This window comes from Macrosteles quadrilineatus, unplaced genomic scaffold (assembly GCF_028750875.1).
Source record: "Macrosteles quadrilineatus isolate MER2022 unplaced genomic scaffold, UCM_ALF_1.0 Scaffold_5__1_contigs__length_97177068, whole genome shotgun sequence".
Taxonomy (NCBI): Eukaryota; Metazoa; Arthropoda; class Insecta; order Hemiptera; family Cicadellidae; genus Macrosteles; species Macrosteles quadrilineatus.
The window spans coordinates 7,419,662-7,433,457 of NW_026542598.1; the positions used below are offsets into that span (position 1 = coordinate 7,419,662).

General features: G+C 34.9%; 1 protein-coding gene across 1 annotated transcript; it reads right to left on the bottom strand.

Moving 5' to 3' along the window:
• Positions 1–75: 75 nt before the first annotated feature.
• LOC128994239 (sodium channel protein Nach-like) lies at positions 76–9,952 on the bottom strand. The gene is made up of 11 exons (XM_054418641.1): positions 9,804–9,952; positions 8,978–9,178; positions 7,534–7,699; positions 5,816–5,967; positions 4,921–5,023; positions 3,743–4,019; positions 3,248–3,301; positions 2,842–2,923; positions 1,743–1,834; positions 940–1,048; positions 76–366 (listed from the first exon to the last, which is right to left on the bottom strand). Exons 1-11 carry the CDS (start codon positions 9,950–9,952, stop codon positions 201–203), a joined length of 1,551 nt encoding a protein of 516 aa, XP_054274616.1. The 3' UTR covers positions 76–200.
• Between the last annotated feature and the right edge of the window lie 3,844 nt (positions 9,953–13,796).

A 13,796-nucleotide genomic window follows, 5' to 3' on the forward strand; every position in this document is an offset into this window, starting at 1 on the left:
AGCTGGTCTAGTGGCAGAGCGCAAGACTTTGGTCCCAGGTTCAAACCCTGCCAATCACTAATCGATTTCATCACTGGCCCAGCCTGGAGTAATTTGTACACCGGATCCGGGTTGGAGCCTAGCATCCTAGGATGTCAGTTTGGCAAAACAAAACACCTCATCATCCCAACACATCTACACTCAGCACTACGTCACAGGCCTCAGTTGAGGTAAGGTATTGAGTAAATGTCTGGCATTTTTTCCACTTTTATAGGCCCAGCAGTAGGTACCACTTTGGTATCTTTTGCAAAGAATGGTTTCAGGTCCAGGTTGATTTCTGGTCGAGGTTGATTCTCATATTCATGCTTTAGCTGTTCCAGCTCGTCCCTAAAAGAAATTGGGAAAAGTAAGGAAATATTTTACCCACCAAGTCTGAAACTAAAAAAATTATTCTTTCTCGTTTTGTAAAAAAAACCATTCTACTGACAGTTACAAGTAAGCATAAGTATTTTATACATTATGTTAATTTGCAAGATCAAAACTAATAGCTTACTTGCAGACATTCGAATAGCTAAAGTATAAATTATTAATAGTATCAGCAATTATTTTCTTGAATATTACTGTGAAATAAATAATTGTGTTTTAATGGACTATCCTAAATAAACATATTAGATTAACCCTGACATAAAAATTAAGTCTTCTAATCTGCTTTTCAGTTAAATTATTTCAAATAAAGACTCCTCAATGCAAATCAATAAAAATATATAATGTTACATGTATGGTAAAAAAATTATAAAAGTAATAATAAATTCCTTTAGAGGCTTGTATTGTTTTCTATTTTTTAGAAAACTGAAACTCACATACATTTTTTAATAATTGTGAAAAAATTGTATATAAGAACTCCACATTTAAATCACCTTTAGGAACAAATTCAATTCTACTCCGATGCATTTGACAAACCTGTTTCTGTAGAGCATGCAGCATGATCGCATTGTAAAGTAATACACAATTTCAACTCCACTGAGCAAACTGAACCCCAAGAAGAGACCAGCGATCCCTCCAAATGAAACTGAAATCAGCATTACAAAAAGGTTAGTGTTTAAAAAAATTAATTCACTTAAGAAGCCAAATATAGCGTATCTGTCACTGTTTTAGTAGCCATTTAGTTTTACATTTGTTTGATAGGTAACTCTGAAGTTTATAGTCAAGAAATTTAACATGTTAAAAAAATAAAATCTAGATCAATGCATGTTTAGGAGACCCATTAAAATAAACAGACAAGACAGCTTGGGTGGAGGATGGCTCGTGTATGATTTGAAGTCAAATAAGGGATTTTACTAATTAGATTGTCCTTACAGTTGTGCGAGTTCACCAAAAACTTTTTACATTTAAAAATGGTTTGAATGGTTTACTTTGTATCAGTGTCCATTTATTTTAGTAAAGAAAATGCAGGGCCCCTGGCCCGGTAGGCCTAGGCCCACAAGCGCAAGGGGATTTAGGTTTGTTGGGGGTGCAAAGAAGAGAAAAACTCCTCCACAAGGTTTGAGGGGGCGCAGTTATTCCTTTGGCCCATAGCGTGTCAAATGAGAACCGCGGGCCTGGTAAAGTTTTTGAATTTTGATTAAAAGGGGTGAAAGTTTTATGAACCAAAGCTCGAGCTGATCAAAGCTAATTTGTTGAACTAGTGTTGTGTTCGGTTGTTCAAATTGATAATCAAGGTTAATTCATTTTAAAACATGCAATAACAAGTTTAAAATACTCGCCCAGTAGGTCGACCCAGCCAAATAACACCTCCCGTTTGTAGCGAACCATCGGCCACGACACAAAACCTATCTCCAGGTTCTTTTCTTCTGGTCTGGAATACATTTTGGTATAAATACATTTTACATTTATATTTTAAGAATACATTTTATCACATTTGTAATAAAATAAATTGAAAAGTAGGCACAGTTGACAGTTGTTTTCAAATATTTGAAATGACAACTACTTTTGTTGCAGTATGTAAAAATGCAAAGCATTATAAGATCTAACTTTATAATCTCAAAAATATGCATCCTTTTGGATGGAGTGTGGCTTTGCCGATACTGCGTTGTTACTTTAAGTTTTAAAAGTAAATCTTATTATTATATCAAAATGGATTTTTATCTGAAGGGATTATTTTAAAGATTCTGAACCACCCACTTGACAAATTTTATTATTCTTCTTCTGAAAGGAAGTTTATTTCAAGAGGGGAAGTACATCCAGGTTTTACTTTTAAAGAGTTGAGTTTTAATTTTTTTCTAAAGGCTAGCAGCTGACGCTAACATTTTATGTTTTTTTCAGTGCATTATAATTTTGTTTTAAGCATACAGCAAGATTTGTAAAAATAAATTTTAATGAGCCACTTTTTATAAAATGTGCTGCTAACGAAATTCTACTTTCCCCCTAATTTCATCTTTGGGAAAGTTAGTAAAAAGTTCTAACTAGTTAGAAGTTATTAGTTAGTCCCGTAAAAAGTAATTTATAGAAGTTATTAGTAAGGCTAGTTAGAAAACTAACTGATAGAAAATAAAGATAGTTTTCGAAGAAGTTAGCTGTTTGTTGGGCAGTTGTTTTAAAGGATTTCATCAATTTCAAGGAACAAAGTTTTTTTTTTTTTTTTACCATAAAACTGTTAGAATTTGCCTCTATGCTGGAGAATTTATGTATGATGATGTTATTGTCCACATCTCTTGAAAAATGCTAATTAAATATGCAAACCAGCTCATTTGAACTAAATGCAGTTTTTAACTGAATCCTGCTTGATCCCTATTTACACATGGAAGGAGGGGGAGAGGATACTACGGGCCCAGAGCTAGAGTTCTTTTGTACAATGATACTTACGTCACATCATCTAGTTTATCCACTTCATAAACTGTATTCATGCATCCCAACTCACAAGAACAGCTCATCTGTGTTAGCTCATCTGAAATTTAATTTTTGTAGATTAAAATAAGTTTGACAAAGAAAATATTTAAATATTAGCGAAGTGTTTAGGGTATAAAATAATTATTTGTAGACCTACTAACGATGGATTTATTACATTACCGGTAACTAATAAGTAGGTACCCAAACAAAAGAATTACTTTCCTTAATACTGATACTTAAAATACAAATTTCAAATGTGTCTTTGTTTTTCTGTGTTGGCATTAAATATTGTCATATTTTACTAAGAACAGTACGCTGATTGGTAAAGACTAGGGACATTTAATTTGCACAACAGAAAGACAAATAAAATTCACCAACTTACCTGAATGTTTAGCCAAGCAACCCAATCCCTTCAGGTCACATCGAGGGAACTTTGCTAAAACAATATGTTCATCATCTTAAGTACACATTTTCAAATCCATAGTAAGAATATTAAGTAATAGTTTTAAAAGAGTATACAATTAATTATAAGTAACATTCTTAAAGAAAGGCACATTTTACATCAAAATAAGTATCTCACTCCAGTCCACTCTTACCTTGCAATATTAAAAAATTGATAATAATATCGGGATCATGATTTAATTTTGTCTAAAATGTTATTAAGTTGGTACGTTACTCACACAAACACAAACCACCTTTTCTTTACAATGTAGACAATGGTGTAGTAGTAGTGGGGCGGGGAATGCGTGGGAACAGCACTCCACTTTGCTATTTCCAAAGAATATTGGTAAGCGACCTTGGTGATCGTTCCCACACTGGAAAAACGACTACACCACTTGAACGTAGATATAACTAGAAAGAAAGCAAATACATGTACCCAGTTCAGGATAGAAGTACGGCAAACATTTGCAGAGAGCGAAAGCTTTCTTCATGCGACACTCCATCATGCAGCCTCCGTATGTGTAGTTGCCTCCGGTCAACAGTTTGATCTCCTGCGGGAAGACGCAATGACGCTGTTTGATGCTCAACTGCCGCACGTCCTCCATCGTGTAAGTATGTTTCACGGAGAAGAAGACAGAGTGGATCGTACGTTTCCACACGTGCTGCGGAACCATGTCAAGAGTTGGTACTTCATCCGCACTGTGGATGAACACCTGGAAATGTGTTGGATCGTTATTTTGTGCTGCAATGTTTAGTACAGTATGGTGTTTTGTCAGTCATTGTTGTGACTGATCCGGCTTTTACCTAAACACCTACTTTACCTGGCTTTTAACCCTAGAAAGGTATCGTCATACAGTATGACGCTAAGCATATCAATTTGTAAATTTGACGAAACGCCGGCCATTTTACTATACACAAAGGATATTAACAGGTAAGTTTGACGTATGCGTTCCATGAAACCGACTAGCAAGGACATAAAGAAACACACTACAACCCAACTAAAGCAGCCATCACAAGGCAAAAGACTGCTGAGAGCACTGCTGGAAGGAGGTTAGCGTCGGTTAAAGGGGTTGGGGGTGGGACGCTAAAAATAACTCGCCCTACGTCAAATTTACGTGCGATACCCATCTAGGATTAAATATATTTAACAATTTATTTTAACTTCAACATTTTGATTCAGTTAAATTCAAGTTGAGAATATATTCCACACATTATTTCTCTGTATTTTTTTCACAGTTTGAATAGTTAATTTAAAAAACGATGGATATTGAAAGAAACTTAACACAAATCAATGTTTTTTTTTCAACCTTCTCACAGACCTTCAATTTTGTCATTGTATCATACTTACATGAAATCTATGGCATTTTCACCTTTATGAGAAATTATAAGATCCTCTTCCGTCGCAAACCGAGAAATATTAGACTACACACATTATACTGGACCCACAACACTCAAACAAAACTAAGAACATCAGAGACATTGGTAGGTAGTGATTACAGTAACTACCAATTATAATCTGATCTCAGATACAGAGGGGAATGAGTGTTACTGTTTGTAGGGAATGTGTTAAGATTTAAGATTTTAACAACCAATGTGATTACGATAACAACTTACCCTGATATTGTTTTCTTCCACATTTGGCATGTTTAAAACCATCGACCATTTTGAATCTGTCTCATGGATCATCTGTGGTTTGAAGTCTTTAGCTTCAACTATCCTAAAAGTAGTTTGAAATCAAGTTTTAGACAGAATTGTAAACTTTAAAAGATAACAAGGATTTCTTATAAAAAAGCTTCTCCTTAAATAGTCTTGAAGATGTTATGTTTTTTATGGAGATTTATCAACTTAAAATCAAACAAAAATCCTTGGGAAACCTTCGTCAACTCAGCTAAATCTATAAAATGGATAAATTAGAATTGTTTACTGAAGTTTTTTAAACCTTAATATTTAACATAAGCTATACTTGTTGGAGGGTAAGGAAAAAATAGAGAGCTAAGATCAGTATTCACCGACCCAGATACTGTTGCAATGGTTCTAGGAAGAATGTTAAGTTTGTTAGGGCAAGTGGAAAGAAGAGAGAAAGGAACAAGACTGTATTAGTGTGAAGAGCCACACCTAGAGGTAAACGCCCTGAAATTGAGATTGACTGACCAAGTTTTGAAGGACGTCAGGACAATGGGTGCGAATGTCAACTTGGCAGAAGATAGAGAAGGGTGAAGGGTGGAAGAGGCTGGTACATGAGGCGAAGAATCTATTGAGATTTGTGGAGCCACGGCAGTAAAAGTAAAGTATACACACTCTTTGGCTCTACAATTTCAATTCCTAATTAATTAGATTCATACATTTATTGCAGATTATTTTCATAAAAAATGAAGATAATTGCATATTCAATATTTGGGTTCAACAAGTAAATGCCCTATAAATGTAAGAGTACAAACATTCTCACACAAAAATCTTTACAAACCCTTTTTAAATATTTTAAGTTACTAAAAAACAGCCAAGCACAAACCTCAGAGTGTCGGTGTTGCCTCTTGAAAACCGAGAGTTGAAAATGTAACAAAATCCAACTTCAGTGAGTATGTACTGGAACCCTTGGCAGCAATTGTACGCTTCTCCTTTCCATTCACAGTCAAAGATTACATCGGGGCAGTCGTTCACCACCTACGTTTTGTAAAATCTTCATATTAAACTGTCATTACTTAAGAGATTGCAATGTCACCTAGCTGAATACATCCAAGAATCCAAGAGTGTAGAATGGAATGGGATGGTTTGTGTAGCTTTACTGACAACAGCCTTTTGTTTTTTTAACCTGATGGTTATTGGAAGCCCAGGTATTAGAAAGTCCAGTTTTGGACCATCAAAAAGCAACTGACTTTTCTCAGGATAAAACCACTGACCTTTTGATTGCCAGACAAGCATTACTTACTCATGCACCTTTGTTGTAATAGTAGTTTACGCAACGATTGCGTAAAGATAGTGTTAACGACACAAGATTCGTGCCTTAAAAACTTCTACGAGTGTCGTTAACACTATTTACACAAGTTGGTACTCTACTTTTACCTAGGACTGTGTTTCAATTAAAAGTCACTACTAATAACTTCTAAGAGAGGTTATGTTTTTGTTTCAAATTACTGTAGAAGAATAGGCAAGATTTTTGTCTGTCGTGCTTTTAGGATTTGACAGGAGAAAATATTTGTATATTAGCTAGAACAGCATTTTTTTTTCTCTAGTCCAGGAACCAGGGGGGGCAAACGCCCCCCCCCCCCAAATGAGGCCCCTGTTTCCGCTCTTAGAATTAAATAGTTGCAAATTTTTTATGAGTTTTGCTTGTATACAAGAAACATTATACAGGGTGTTTTTTTTTTAACTTGCATCTTTATTTATGTAAAAACCGAAATAGATAGAAATATTCAGTTTGCGGGAATCATCTATTGACGTAGGGGGCACAATTTTTTTGAATTCAATGTTACATTCACATTCCCCCCTTCCCCCCTGCCCCCAACTTATTTTTTTTAAATAGCAAGGTACCCCTTGTGACATATCAAATGAAAGAGCATGAAAAAAGAAAATGTTTGATGAAAAAAATTGAAAATCGGTTCATAAACTTGTGAGATATTCCCCCCCTCCCCACTCGGAACTTAATTTTTTTTTTTATAGCAAGGTACCCCTTGTGACATATTAAATAAAAAAGCATGAAAAAAGAAAATGTTTGGTGAAAAAAATTGAAAATCGGCTTATGAATTTGTGAGATAATCCCCCCCCCTTTTCCCCTACCCATAACTTTTTTTTAAATAGCAAGATACCCCCCTTGTGACATATCAAATAAAAAATAAATTTCACCAAAAATTTTCTTTTTTCATGCTCTTTCATTTGATATGTCACAAGGGGTACCTTGCGATAAATAAAAAATTAAGTTCCGGGGAGGGGGGAGGGATATATCTCGCAAATTTATTTTCAATTTTTTTTCATCAAACATTTTCTTTTTTCATGCTCTTTTATTTGATATGTCACAAGGGGTACCTTGCTATTTAAAAAAATTAAGCTGTGCGAAGGGGGGGAAAGTGGGGGAATGTGAATGTAACGTTGAATTCCAAAAAATTGGGCCCCCTACGTCAATAGATGATTCCCGCAAACTGCATATTTCTATCAATTGCAGTTTTTACATAAATAAAGATGCAAGTTTAAAAAAAAACACCCTGTACAATTAAAATACAAATTTTACATTACCTGGTAAAGAACTTCTTCAAAGCTAGTCACAGGCAAATCGTAAGCGGAAGTGTTGTTAGTAAATTTGACGATGGTATCGAGGTCCGCTATGGTCAAGTGAGACATCGTTCTGATAAAGTCAAAGTACTTCTCTGAAATTTCTTGAGTAGACACATTACCCCAATTGCTAAAAGCAGGGAGTTTATGTTAATAATTTAAAATCCATACATTATTCAATCATTTATTTTTTTCTATTTTATCAGGGTTGTTCATGAAATTTCAAACGCAAAACTTCAAATTATTTTAAAATAATTTATTATTGGACACACACAGAGTAAGTATCAGCAAAAAACTAGCAAAATGCCAGATTTGAGTGGTGCAACACCCTAAGAATTTCCACCCAAGTAATCCACCGTTATGGTGAGACTTATCTTACTAAGCTCTGCCACATACCAGTGAAATCATGACAGTTAGTATTATTATAAGAAACACTGTGGACCAGCCTTTTTATAAGGCTTTTGCAGTTTTTGCTTTGTAAATTCATTGTATATATGTGCTGTGCCAAGTAAAAAAAATAAAATAAAGATCTAATTGAGACAGGACTCGATCCCTCAGTATATCCCTCAGATCGATCCCTCAGTGTCTATTGTCTATTGTCTATACAGTCTTCTGGCAGGAGAGGCGACATCTTAGATCGCTCAATTGATGAGATCTAATGGTCTAGCACACTAAGAAGACTAAGTCAGTCAAAAGCCCAAGCGTTCTAGTTCCAAAACAGAGAGAACTTCTTAACTTAACTCCCAGGTTCCAAAGCAGTCGAGTAAATAAGTTTCAGTGATAAAAACTTTTCTTTTGTGTTGTACCGTTTTTGGTCAACCGTATACGTCTATTTAATAGTAAGCACCCTAGACACCAATATATTCAAAAAAATTGAATTACCACTATCCCATTACTTAACTGAAAGCATGGGCGTCAATATATACTATAAGATCCCGCTTTAGCCACATTTTTTTGATTATGCAGTAAATCATCAGAGATGAATGGCGGCATTGTGAGGTTAACTACCACTTGAGGTACCAGTGGCCACAGCAGTACCTAAGTTTTTTTACATTTTGAACACGAATAAACACGTCAAATAAAAAAATAAAATTTAGGTGCAAAAATAGGTAAAATCAACAGTTTTATATATCTAAATCTTAAACATTTTCTGGGGGAGAAACCCACTTTTCACTGGGGGTTATACCGCTCCCCAGAGGCCCCTTGGCCCCCTTTATGGATAAGCTAGATGTACGCCGATAACTAAGAGCGAATCTTCTCTACACCATGCATTCTTACAACATTAATCAAGTGTAATACAATAAAAAGTATAAAAGTGGTCTGGCTAAAAATTATTAGTCTTATCAGTACTGCATCAGATTTAGTTAACCTTTTATTTTAAATTTTCATTATTTCAAACCAAACCAACCTCTGTATAAAGTTGTTGATGAGCGTCTCATTGGTTGGATCGTCTGGACACAGAGTGACAGTGGGGAAGGGCACTTCCCAGTTGTGAAAGTCTGTGTCAAGACCAGTGATGGTCGGGTTAGTCTGGAACTTCTCCCAGAGTGACACGATGATAATCAACGTCGTAATCGTCCCCACCGAGGTCAGCACAAACCACATGAACCTTTAGTAACAGTTATAGTCTGCTAATATTTCAAAGTGCCTGGATAGCAGAGGTTTTTCTGCTTTTGTACTAGGGAAACAAAAAGTATTAACAACGCTAGGAAAACAAGAAATATTTTTTGAATTGTAGCTTTGACTATTTAGTCAATGATTGTAGGTGAAACTACGTGTTAAACCAAGATAAGAGATCAGAGGAAGTAATATTTGAATGATATTATTTTATTAATATATTTTAATATTTTGAGGGGTTCACAATGATGGTCCAGAATTCATTTAAAGGTTCAATGGTGGTCTTTTAGCAAATAACTCTGGTCTATATTAGCTGGTTTTCACTAGCAACAAATCTAAAAGGAATCTCAAAAGTCTGATTTATTAACTCACACATTCTTTGAGAAAATGATGATTCAGCATCATTGAAGATATTAAGGTGTAGGTATTATTCCAAAAAATAATATAGTATGTGTATTGTGACAATGAAAATTATTCTTAAAAAATAATGTAAATGTTTTAAATTCAAGATTACTATTGGAAATGTACGGAAAAAATTGTAATCACTGCACATACTTTGTAGCACACGTCAACTATGATAATAAGGTTTAATAATTTACTATGTTTTTATTCCTCACCGTTCGCAGAAGGGTCTGTCCTTTTCTGCGATGTATCTGACTCCATGAAGTGTGCTTTTGTTGAAGAACTCCCCTGTCTGGTATTTCCAGCTGGTCTTCAGCAATCCCCAAGGCTCCTCTGTTTTCTGCCTTAATGGTCTTCGTTTCATATCTCCTAATGAGAACAAGGAAAAATGTGAACTAGATGTGCCTTTCTCTTTAGAATCTCTGTATCAATTTAGGAAATTGGATGGTCATAATGCTCACCCAATTTCAGAAAGTCGCTGGCTCAATGTGTAGAAAAACTTCAGAAACATTGTCGTGGTAGTTCAAAGCTAGACCCAGTTGTTTATGATCATTGGGCTCTTAATAAATTGTCGTGGCTGAGAAACAGCTGTTCTTAGTCAGTATAAAAACTAACATTCCAGCTCAGAATGTGAGTGAATTAGTTTAACTACAACAAATAATATAATTTTGTATTACACACACAAGTATGTCTGTTGCCGTCTCTATGAACTGAATGTTACACATTATTAGGCATATAATACTACGCAGGAGAAAAATTACTTTATTTATTTTTTCCATAAACTATTAGAAGAAAAACATATTTCAGATATTTTTTGTTTTAATTTTGTTATGATACAGGAAAACCTCAAGTGCTAGATTCAAATATTCTTTATTTTTGTGTAAAGCTCATCTATAATTCTGATACATCTATAAGGAATAACGTTTACTTCATTTAAGATATTTACCTCATTAATCACGTATTAAATATGCACTGTTTGTATTTTTTACATTTTTTACAGTTTCCTCATTTGAAGCCTTCAACTGCTGAGCTACTGCTTGTCTTACAGGTATGTGAAGATACGGTCGCCACTGTCATTCAGTCGCTCTTCGCTGTACAGTAGTTGAGTACAAGAGTTTTGACGGATTGTGTACTGTAGTACTGTACTGAGTTTGATCAAGTGTTTGTACAAATTTTACAGTATTTTCTTAAGCTACATAATTCAGTGGTGTTACTTAAAATATATCTTATTTTAATCTTGATTTTTTAATCTTAATCTTGTAGAAGTTAAGTCATGTAGCAGACTTGTTAGCTCTAACCTTACTTTTACAAAATGTCTTTAAATTTACAGATGTTTTCTCATTGGCGTGGATTGATGAAAAGAAAAATACATGCTACAGTATTATGAAATGAAGCTCTTAAACTCCCTCTTTAAAATTCAATTCAAGTAAAAATTCGCTTGAACTGAATGTTGGTCACGATTTTTTTAAATTTTTGGAATTTTGGAGCTATGCCTTTATTTTACTATTTTTATAGTTTCGTCACTTTAAAGACTTGTCGTTCATCCAAGTACCCATTTTAAGCTATGAATATGATATGAAAGAGAATGGACGTAGAATAGTGCATAATATTTGAAGCTTTGTTACTGAATACGATAATCTGTTTGGATAATTAATTCAAATCCCAATATCACAGATAACTAAGTCCAGTTTAGATCGATAAAATAAGTTGATGGCGTTTTGTGGATCGAATCGGTGACCTTTTGATTGAGGTGAGCACTAACCTACTTTGAGGCTGCAGACAAGAGAAGTTTTTTTGTGAATACATGTAACTTGGTAAACAGAATATACCTACGAAAGACGACTTTAAACTTGTGATTTAAGAAGCGTACTCACTTGTTTTGGTGTTATAAATTGGCGAGAACCAAATCACGTCACCAACCGCAACTACGACTGCCACTGATCACGACAGAAGGTAGCAAAGCATGTAATGCGCCCGTGTTGATCTTATCTACGAAATGATTGTCACATTTCACGCCAATCCTATCAATACAATCAACTTCGTGACAAAACTGTATCATAGACCACCGAAATGCGTTGTTTGCGATTTCATTTGCAAAAGTTACATTCTATTGGGTCATGTTGTTTCATTACAACCAAAAACGTCAAGTAACAAAATAATGTATGTAAAAAACATAAAGATCTAACACATAGAATAACATTTTCATTTCATTGCGCATCTAGGTAAAATTTCGTCTAGCAATGAGGTCGCAGGGTTTATCCTGAAAAATGTCAGTAGCTTTTTGATGGTGTAACACTGGATGGACCCAGCAGACAGTGATTATTGGGCTTTAAATCATTGGACGTTTAATAAACTAGTCCTGACCAAAGAACCCGCTGATCTTATAGCTGTCATCTCATTTGTACAACATCCATTTCCACTTTAAATGCACACTCTGATGGTTTCGTATGAATATAAAACATAAAGGTATCAGAAATTGTTGAAATAGGAAATATAATTTATTATTTGTATGAAACCTGCAAAGCATGGTGCTGAAAGAAGAGGAGTCTTGGGTGACAGCTGGGTAGCAGAGTGGTTATAGTCTCGTCTCTCAATCAGAAGGTCGCCGGTTCTATCCACTATCCTGAAAAAGGAGCGTTTTCTCGAAAGTTATTAACGAAGTGCCGTTGTCGCGTACATCGAAGTATGATGGTCGCATGGTTCGAAACTGGACTCAGCTGTTCCTGATCACTGGGCTTTAAATAAAATGATCCTGGCTAATGAAACAGCTGATCTTGGCCAGCAAAAAAGCTACACGGAACATCTCACTCCATTCTATACACTTCAATAGTCAATGCTTATACTCATATTTGGGTTTAATCAGGATAATTAAAAGTCTTATGTCAATATCAATGGTCTTGTCTGAAGAAACAGCTGATCTTGATCTTAGTCAGCAACAAAGCAACATTATCTCACTCCTCCTTCATTAATTTACTATTCAATGTTCATCATACTCAGCTTAGAGTACATCTCTGTCTTAGCGGAGTAATTAAGTATTTGAATAAGACTAACACCTTAAATTTCCACCGAGAACATATCACACAATTACCTAAAACAACCGAAAAGCCTAACTTTGAAAACCCAAAATATTCTACGCACCACGCACGCGTCTACCGGTCCGGTAGCCAAAGCCTCAAATATCAACCAAGGTTCAAAACGCGGCCGGAAGAGGAAACGATGTGTAAATGAAGTAGATTTATGATAAGATGCACCAACAAGACGAATGTAGGGGGGGGGGGGTTAATGAAATCATACAGAAGCAGAAGTGAAGGAGTTTGCACCGAAGTGTTTTGGGTGGGGGAGGGGGGAGGAGCTAAGTATAGCCGGACAGTCTTGTGCGGGGAAGTGCGCCGAGCTGACGTTTGACTTCTCAAACTTTCAGGTAACTTTTTTTGTTTTTTGTTAAGTATAGAGAAAAACCGCTTGTCATACTTTTTACAGAAGATATTTGTAATACCTTTCAAAATGTCGTTTCTGGAAAACCTCGATGGTATTGACTAATAAGTGTAGTGTTTTGAAACTTTCTTATATACTAAAAAAACTTTTGCAAAACTTATGACAGCTAGCTTGACCATACTAATGGACCGAATTACACGCGATTGGCACCGAATGAAAGATATTTTCGTGTAGATTTACAGAATCCCTTTATAAATTAAAATAGGCTCAAAAATAAGCACAAAAATGAATTTAAAATTTCATGGGTTTCATTATTATGGGGTTACCCATGTTGGTGATGAAATAACATTTATATATAAACAAAAATCAAAACAAATGGAAGAAATTCCAATCACATGTTTTATTTACAGCGTGGGGTGAAAATGGAGAAGTTTGCAAAATAATAATTTTGGCCGAGTTTTCGACTACGGGGCGAGCTCTCGTTTGTGTATAAATTATTTATCAAAATCAATCGAAAGAAATGTGAAACTTAGATGGGGGGGGGGGGTTGTGATATTAAAAAGAAATTTTAATACCTTTCAATATTGTTTCCGAAAAACCTCTATATATTTACTATTAAATGTAGTGCTTAAAAAACAAAAGTGTATTCAAATACTGTTATTAAGTTCAATTAAAACCAATTCAATTCTTAGGGAAGCTGTGATATTTAATATTCTATTCTATGAAAAGCAACTTCACACGATTGTGAGCAAACTGTATTAAAACTGTAAGAA

What these genes read in the sequence shown, in the direction of transcription:
- LOC128994239 (XM_054418641.1), bottom strand. Translation starts at nt 9,952, where the DNA reads ATGAAACGAAGACCATTAAGGCAGAAAACAGAGGAGCCTTGGGGATTG. An exon ending in TTGCTTGGCTAAACATTCAG is followed by an intron (nt 2,924 to 3,247) that starts GTAAGTTGGTGA and finishes ATTAAATTTCAG; the next exon opens with ATGAGCTAACACAGATGAGC. An exon ending in GATAAACTAGATGATGTGAC is followed by an intron (nt 1,835 to 2,841) that starts GTAAGTATCATT and finishes AATGTATTCCAG; the next exon opens with ACCAGAAGAAAAGAACCTGG.